The following is a 9501-nucleotide window of genomic DNA, read 5'->3' as shown; positions in this document are numbered from 1 at the left end:
CACTAATGGCTAGACCACTGGGTCAGAGCATCTCCAAACCTGCAGCTCTTGTGGGGTGTTCCCGCTCTGCAGAGGTCAGTACCTATCTAAAAGGGTCCAAGGAAGGAAAAGAACCAGAGACAGGGTCATGGGGGGGCAGCTGTTTTTAGGGTTTGTTGCTGTGCAGAATTCAGAATTCTAAATAGTTGAATGTATTTCTTTTGTTTTATCCACAAGCAAAATGATCTTACATTTTAGTTAGTCGAGGACAAAAACAAGTAAATCTTGCAGCACTTTGGCCTGTACTTAAGTACGTACTGCAGTACATTAGTGATTTTATGAGGGCCCCTTGCTGGAGTACAATGCTTCAGATTTGTATTTTCACACTGTGAATTTTGAATCATTTACAGACACTGTGATACAAGCTTCAGGAAAACATTTTCCAACATAGCGAACTCCATTATATACAATGCTGATGATAAAAATCAGCCAATAATATCGGTCTGATGTATTGGTCGGTGTGTGTGTGTGTTAAGTCTGCCACCCCTGAGACCTTGTGGAGGTCAGGGTTCTTAGAACAAGAGGATGGAGAATGAGATGAAAAAGAGGAGAGAGGATGATGAGAGGGGCTTTACCTCTGGAAAGAGAGGGGTGGAGAAGGTAGAAAGCAGGAGGGGCTTTGGCAGACAGAGTGCATGCCTGTGGGTGTTTTTTAAAGCCTGTTTATTTGTCGAGTGTCTGTGTGTGTGTGTACATGTGTGTACATGTGTGAGGGGGCTGGTGTCGTGACTCACAGGGCTATTAACACCGGAGTCGGCTTGCTGGTGCACTGCAGTCGGTGGGTCTACACTGTGAGCTCCACTCACAAGCACACACACGTGCACACACAGGACACACACGTACTCATTCACACATGCATGCAGTCGAACCTCCCGCTTCAATTTATCAGTATGACACCAGAGGCCTCCTCTGAGGCGAACACCTGTCAATCCATTCTCATCCAATCATCACTCAGATAACCCTGGAGACCCGCCCCCGCGCTGCTAGCTTCACACAGCTGCACGCATGCTTGTGCAACAAGCCACATCCGTCTCAACCATTCTGTAACACACACACACACACACACACACACAGAGAGAGAGAGACAGAGGCAACCACATCATCCGTCACACGCAGACAATCACACAACCACCTTCCACAGACTCGTGCACGCGCCTTTGCTCCCCCACTTGCTGCTTCCACTGAGACATCCACCACCGTGGCGACGGTAACCGCGACAACGGGCATAAATTAGCGTCATGGCGATATGCAAAGCGAGGGAGCAACAATTAAAGCTTGACTAACGAGCTTTTGAGGAGCGAGGCTGAAGTTTCCCTGAGCAGCTGCTAACTGGATTAGCCTACACACACTGAAACAGAGAGAGGGAGAGAAGACGGAGCAGAGAGACAGTGATGTTTAAGCACCACCTGTGAGACGACACACACACAAAGCCAAAGGCTAATGTACACACACGCTAATGCAGACAAAGAAAACAGTATAAACACAGCTAGTATCACTTCACCCAAACACAAACACCATTACCAAGGGTGACTCAGGGGATATCAACATATCAGCACAAATTACTCTACAACAAGAAATATACTTGCAAACACACACACCTTTACTTATCCAACTGAGCTTTGACAGCCCGTCAACAGATAGAGCAGACATTGGTTTACCTGACTAGTCCAACCAAGAAGACTCATATTGGAATGACAGAAAGAAACCCACAGGCGTGCTGGTACTGAATCGTGAGCTCTGTGTGTGCTAGCTGTTGCGACACAACACACAGACAAAAAGCAGTAATGAAAGTGTTGCTATTACTACCATTGGTTACTCAGGCAATATGCTAGCTTTACAGAGTGAACGCTGTTGAATAAATCAAAAGTAAAGTGTGTGTTTAATAGCTCAATCACTCCAAGCAATTAAAGCTCTAATGTGTGTGTGTGTGTGGGGGGGGCACCTCCTTGTTTGTTGCATTTAGCATATGTTGTCATTATTTTCAAGATTTCTCACCTTGACATACTGAAGAATTTTGCAGCTTTTTGTCCAATGCGCCTACAATTTGGGCACAGATGGTCTGAAAACTCTAATATTAAAGGACTGATTGCCAAGATAAAATATATCGCCAATACTAAAGCAGCAGAAGCAGAGTTATCCTGACTTCCAGTCCCCTCATATGGATCAAGTTCCAAAAACACAGGCTCATACACTTCCCATAATGCAATCTGATAGCGTCTTTTTATTGCACTCTCCCATTCTGCTTGTCTTTCAAACTTTACACAGTTTGTAACGCTGACTTTTCATTAAACATTTTGTAGTGACCAAGTCTCAGACTTGACGAAGCTCTTGTAGAGCCACAGAAGACATTTTAAAACTGTAATACTCAGGACTGATCTTGATGTGTAAAATCGGTGGANNATCCTGTAAATATTGATGTAAAGCTCATCGGCACCCACCTCCACCCTAATAAATGACTAAATAATTGAAGAAAAGCACACTGTAATTTCTGTTATGTTTTATAGTTAATTTGCTAATGTTATTTTAAACCGTGACTATTCACTAAAAATAAACGTGCTAATTGCAGTACAGTCGGTCTAGATACATGAAGAACAGGGAGTATTTTGCATTTCAGACACTCCATCCTGCATTGCTCACTTATTTCTGCCTTTTCAGGCTCTTGACTTTCTTTTTAATATGCTCCATCCTCACTCTACAATAAATCTCTCTTTCTGCATTTGCCTTTCTCCTTTTTTTCTTTTTCTTCTCTGCATATCCCTCTCCTCTCTCTTCCCGGTCTCCAATTCTCCTCTGCTCACTCAAATAAATCTCTCCACCCCCCTTCCGTTCTACCCCGTACGGCCCCAAAAAAAAATCTAGATGAAACACACGCAAAAATAAATGTGAGTTTCGCACCTCGACTCAGCTTACGCACCACAAAACACACAGCCCGGCAGCAGCACAAAGGCCCCGAGATATTAATAAACTTATGTGCCTTTATTGTGGTGCTCGAGTGTCTCTGCGGCAGGAGGAGAAAGAGAGGAGGAAGAGGGGAGGAAGGAGGAGAGGAACAGGACAGAAGACGCAGAGGATCACCAGGAGGGAGATGGAAGAGGAGGAGGAGTAGAGGAGAGGAGGAGGAGGAGGAGGACTGACTGTAGCCATATCATGAACACAGGGTGGCGGAGTGAGAGAGACAGAGAGATAAAGGTAGAAGGAGACAGCATTGACGAGTGCATTGTCAACAGTGATGCACCCACTAACACACACACTTTCTATTGACGATAACACAATGGCCCTGAGATAATGAGCAACACTATAAGAAGAATCATACGAGTGTGAGGTCTCACTTGTGTTGGTGTTTATTTGTTAAGGTATAGTCCACCCACACTTCCTTAACGTCCTCCGCCGGTGGATTATTAAGGACACCTGACACCTGGCTGAACCACTGGAGCGCTCAGAGTGGGCTGTGCTGGTTGCTGGGCTCGGGAAACAAACTGCCCGAGGTGGGCTTTCAGTAATGACAGCAGCTAGCTTGGCTTAGTGGTCCAATCTCAGCCATCAGTCAGCTGTGACAGATTGGGGATATGAGCTAAGGAGCCGTTTAGCTTTGGTGTTTGGCGTGGTGTGTGAGTGCATGCGCTTGTGTGTCTGGGGGAAGGAGGAGTGAGGGGAGGCTATCAGTGCTGCTAGTGTTGCAGAGGCATCAATACACTCTCGACAGGCCATTTTCCTGTGCCTATTCCCAGCCCTGGCTTGTTGCTGGGGCAACTACCGCCATTTTACCTTCCCTGGCTGCACCTCTGGAAGGTTTTATAAAGCAGCAATCCATTTTCCGTAATCTGTCCTGGTCAACTGTTTAAATAAGATAGTATTTTTATTTCTTAATCCTTGCCATTGGGCATTCTGTGTTTAAAATGGAGTCAAAATATCTGTGTATTTTACAGGAAACCTCCAGTGGACAGCCAGTGTTTCTAATAGCTCCTCAAGGTTTGACAAGCAAAAACTGTAGAGTGTTTTGTTCTCCTCCCAAGGTCATGGGTTGAGTGTTCTATAACACTACCACCCTAGAAAATGGCACTCATCTCCACAGTAACTGCTTTCTGTTTTCATCTGAAGATTGACCTGGAGTCAGGGCTCAAGCTACACACAAACTGCAGTTGAAGGAAACCTTCCTCCTGGAACAATGCAGAGCCAACAGTACGTACTACACGTGAACTGCGCCAGTTTGCCAAGCCACGATGATTAAAGGTAGTTTCCTTACCTGTCCATGAGGCTGCATGGCGTTGTAGGGCATGTTCTGGTTCAAAACTTTCTGCTTCATCAGCAACATCCTTTTCTGCTCCTCACTCAGGTGGGCTGTCTGTCCCGGGATTGGCCCCTGGGTCTGCCCTGGCCCCGCTCCCTGGCCGCCGCCTCCCCCACCACCCATGTAGGGAGGCATCATGGGGTTCTTGACCTGATTGTTCCCTCCCATGGGTGGAGTCATCCTCTGGCCTATGTGATCAACCCCACTGCCGCTGAAGTGACTCAGCGGTTTGGTGTTGTTATAGGACAACATGGCTGCTGTTTGCTGCTGCTGTTGCTGCTGTTGCTTGGACAGGGCGTTCTGGCTGATGCTGTTTGGCTGTTGCTGGCCCATCATACCCATGTGGTTGTGAGGGAGGTAGTTGTTCATGGGGGCTTTGGGCCCATTGTTGGGGGCCATCCCAGCCACTAGAGGGCCCTGTGGTGCGTTAAAGGCTTGCGGTGGGTACATCATAGGGCTGTTGGGTTTGTCTTGGTTAAAGGGACCAGAGTTATAGGGACTGGTTGGAGCGCCTGCAGGGGACCAGTTAGCTGCTTGTTGCTGCTGCTGCTTCTGCTGCAGCAGCTTAGCACGTTGCTGAGCCATTGCTTTTAGCTGTTCAGCTGGAGAAAGTTCAGTGGTCACTGGCCCTACAGGCTGACCTCCAGGGGCAACCCCAGCCGCTCCAGGTCCTGTGCCCGCCTGACTGACCCCTGGGCCTGGGTTCATCATGTATCCATTCCCAGGCCTAGAGACTGCTTGCGTCTGAGCTTGGGTTGGGGTCTGAGGGGAACGAGCCACGCAGTTGTGCAATGGGGAACCTGATGCCATAGCAACAGCTGGTGACTGCTGCAAAGGTTGCTGTGGAGGCGTTCCATTGGCAGTGGTGGCAAACTGAGGGCCTGATGATGATGGTCGGACCTGAGGAGAGGAGTCCAGACAAAAAAATCAGAAATATGTCTGTAACACCTCTAAAGTTTTCTAATTAACACCTTGTCTCTTGTTTGTTTTTCCAATTTCCCAGAGTCTTATTGTCAGAAGGTTTGGTAACATCTTGCCTATACAGAGACTTACACCAAAGCTTGTGTCTGGAAACCAGAGACTTGGCTGGTGGCACTGCACAGAAGCACCGGAAGGATGGATAAACTGTTGTTTGTCAAAAAATAGTCATAGTATGCAACTTGTTGTTTAAAAATGTTTCTGTTTGCTTATTTGTATTGTATTAAGCAAATGAGACACAATTTGTTAATCAGACAGCTTTGGATATGTTAGTAGGAGTCCATTTAACCTCAACACACCCTGTTAATACCCTGTTTGTTTGTTTCATGTTCTGCACATCTCATGGTTTTATTCATCTATTAAAAAATTTGAAACAATAAAAAGACACACCTGTGAATATATTACTATGAACTGGAATCAAGAATTAGTTACGATTTAAAACCAGTTCAAATGATCTGATTCCTGAAGAAAGTCGATCAAAAAGCAAAAACGAATTGAGCAAAGCCGAATTCATGAAAACCTTTCAAAAGGTCATTTCTACTCATTATCTGCAATCCTTGCATCAGGATCAGATGAAAAAAATAATATTTGCACAGTGACTGCAGATCATACATGGTTTATGAATTACTGCTGTTATGACATGTCGATCTATTGTGTTTCTTACAACTAAAAGCAAACAGGCATTTAAATTGGTACAGACTAACCATGGTGCCGTCTATCAATATGTGACTGAATCACCTAAGCTGGTCACAATTTAGGGCAGAGATAGGGGTCTAATACCCCTGCTATAGGACATCATACTAACCTGTGGTGAGCCCATAGGGACCTGTGGACCTCCCGGTGGAGGCTGAGGAGGAGGAGGCAGGGCTGCTGCTGGTGCCGACCCCCCTCCAGGTGCCGTCGTATTCCCAGCTGTTTCCTGTGGGCCTGGTGTCTGATTGTTTGCTGGCCTGCCAAACTCTGCCTCTTTCTTGTCCTCAAAGTCCTCATTGAAGAGGTCGTGCATATCGTCCTCTGGCACAGTGTTGGCCAGCTCATCGATCAGCTCCTGCCACTCTTGGTCATTGAGGTTGATGTCAGAGAACAGTTTGTTCTGATTGGACAGAGACTGGGGATCAGAGGACTCCATCCCACCTGCGTCATCCAGTGGCTCCTGTTTCAGGTCTTTAAGGAGGCTGAAGCTGTCCTCCAGGTCCAGCGAGCCATTCAGCTTCATGTCCGGAAGATGGCTGCCACCGTTCTTTCCCAGCTCATCTGACGCCTGGCCTACATGGTTGCCATTGCTGTTTGTAGTGTTGTTTCCGGTGGAAGTGTTGGGCCCGCCAAGTATGGGCTTAATGTCCATTTGGTGATGCAGAGGAGAGATAGGTGGTACATTGTTGTTATTGTTGTTGTTCGGGAGACCTGTTAGTGAGTCCAAACCACTGGATCCCTCCTTCCGTACCCGTTTGGTGGTCGGTGAGTAGCTGCCTCCATCACAGATGCCATTCTGTTCTCCATTGAGGGGCGATCGAGCACTGTCCAGTTTTCTCTTTACAGTCTCCTGGAGCTGTAACAAGCAGGAAAAAAACAAACAGATTAGGACTGGAGGAGCACCAGAGATGGGACATGTTAGCAATATGAAAACTTTTCTGTGGTCTCCAGGGCGCTAACAATGGAAACAACATGAGATTCCAAATCAATAAGGCAACAGACTGCTTCCTCTCTGCACAAATCAAGAACTGTCATGAGAATGCAATCAAAATATCAGGAAGACAAATCAATCGTACTTTCAGAACAGATTCAATCTGGCTGAAATAATGATCATATAAGTTCTGACGCAGAACACACAAGCACGTGTGCACATTTTCTTAGGCATAAAGTAAAACATGGGGCAAAGCAATCAGACAAGCAGCCCTCTCCAAGAGCAATCCCAGCAGGCTGGAATCGAGGAATTCTGAGGATGGAAGGAAAGATCAAAAGAACAGCTCGTTCCGTCTATAGTATTCTCCCCATCATTAGCATCAGCCAATGGGTGGATGAACTGCCCCATCTAAATCCACACCCCATGCTTAGCCTTACTGTAGACAGCCTCCACACAGTCCGCTTAACTTAACAGTCGCACTGCCTCTGTCATGGCACCGACGAGATAACGACAGGGTGCTAACAGATGCTGGCTGGCAGTTAAGGTAATCACTATCATAGACCTGGGTTGGAGAGGAGAGGAGGTACGGTGGGACAGCAAGCACAAACTGAGACATAGCGAGGGAGAAGTCTGACAAAGTGAAGAAAACAGGGAAAGGAGCAAAGTAAGACCATGCCAACACTAGAAATTTAAATTCTCTTCATTTTGGCCTTTTATCTACACTAAGCAGGTGTTTTCCATCACCAAATATGTGGTTTTCAAAAACACTCCCTTAAATGGATACATCTGAAAACAGCAACGTCTAATTGTAGTCGTGATACAAAAACAGGGTCTTTAGAAAACTGATATATAATTGTCAGCAGGGGGCTAGCTTTACAGTTAGCTGTTCAATTGATGATACAGGGCTTACGGTTCAATGCAGTAATGATACTTTTACCAAATCCTTGGCTGAAAAATATGAAGTATGGCAGAGGGAAAATGTACTCCTTGGGCAAAACATTTACAAAGAATCTGTGGTGTTAGTAAGGTTTGGACAGGATTTGACTCTATGCAACCCCTCAAATTGAGTTTTGAACAACAGCAGCAGCATTTTAGAGGCTCAAAATATTGTTGCAATGGATAGAAAATGATTGGTTGTGTATTTAGGGGAGTAATATATAGAAAGATATAGACATCTCCCCTGAAAAAAAACATACACTTTTCAACGAGCATGCAGACAAACTGAATTTTGTAATTGTCTGGTTTCTGTGCAATTTAATAAACTCTCAATCTCAATTTTATTCCTAACTCCTGTTAATTTAAAACCCTAATGAAGTTGGCAGAGAAATAGTAGATGCTATTAAAATGACAAATGGGAAGCAGGGACCTAATTTATGAAAGGTTCCCAGGGTGCAAATTTTGTGCTCCGACCCAAATCCAAGCCAAAGTTTGAGATTCAGACAAAAAGATGATTGTAGTTTTAAAATCAATAGCATAGGCTTGCATTTAACGTCACTGCATAGTTTAGTTACAGTATAATAGCTTTATTTTGTTCTACATATATCCTGGATAAAGTCAGAGACTACTCTTAAGAGCATTTGATTGCAGATTAGTCTGCTCACTTATGGCTAAATTGATTTTATTTTAGTTAATATTATTTGCCAAAGAAAACCTTAAAATATTTTCAAATACAGTTGACTTTCTAAAGGAAGTGAAATGAAATATAATAGTACAATATCGCAAAAATATAGGTTCAACACATTAATGAAATGAAATGAAAATACATTTTGGCTGTACATGTGCAATGTAAATTTAGAAAAAATAGGAAATGTGGTACTGCCTGACTGAACCCTTCTCACACTGAAACCTTCCTCCAGTCTCATTACTAACACTCAGTTTAAACACACGCACATTTGCACAAACATATACAAATGCATAGTCCCACAAATGCACATTGACTGGAGCGGTTTGCAGGTTACACATACAGTCGCATCCTGCAGATCTACATTTCAAACAGTCTTCTGTGAAAAAAAAAAGGGAGCGGAGAAGCAGTAAAATATTTGTAAAATCCACACTCTCAGCTGTCACATGTGAAAAAGTCAAACACACACACACACACACACACTATACAAAGCAAGGACCACTGATACATGTATGTGTGCAAATGCACGCTTAGCTCTTTGTTATTCAGATGGAACAACAGACAAAATATATTCAGATTGTATTCTGACCCTGAGGTGGACCCACTCAAGCTGGCAGACACACACACACACTAAAACACATAAAAACACACAAATCATCCTTTTTTTTTGACTTTCTTGGTCTACTGGTGTGTGAATGTGTGTGGGGTGGGGCTGTCAGGTTGGCTTCCCCCTCTGTTCTCCAGCGTGACTGACAGTCAGCCTAATTATCTTTATGGCATGATAAAGACTATTAGTATTGACAGCCAAAAAAAAACCTACAGTGTGTGTGTGTCTGTGACTTGAACTCTTATGCTTGTGTAGCCATTAGAGGAACAACTGAGAAAAACACAGGAAAACACACATCTCCACTGTCACGACACGGCTTCATCAACTCTGTGTGTGTGTGTGTG

At 44.7% G+C, this 9501-nt stretch overlaps 1 protein-coding gene across 1 annotated transcript in view; it reads right to left on the bottom strand.

Moving 5' to 3' along the window:
• maml3 (mastermind-like transcriptional coactivator 3) overlaps positions 1–9501 on the bottom strand; it is an 81961-nt gene that overhangs the window by 27474 nt on the left and 44986 nt on the right. The window contains 2 exon segments of the mRNA XM_035660182.1: positions 4283–5227; positions 6111–6854. Of these exon segments, the coding sequence (XP_035516075.1) occupies positions 4283–5227; positions 6111–6854 (1689 nt within the window).

Source organism: Morone saxatilis, unplaced genomic scaffold, assembly GCF_004916995.1.
Source record: "Morone saxatilis isolate NCDOM2014 unplaced genomic scaffold, NCSU_SB_2.0 Contig17, whole genome shotgun sequence".
Classification (NCBI taxonomy): Eukaryota; Metazoa; Chordata; class Actinopteri; family Moronidae; genus Morone; species Morone saxatilis.
The sequence above is the reverse complement of the archived record's forward strand: the minus strand, read 5'-3'. Positions and strand labels throughout refer to the sequence as shown.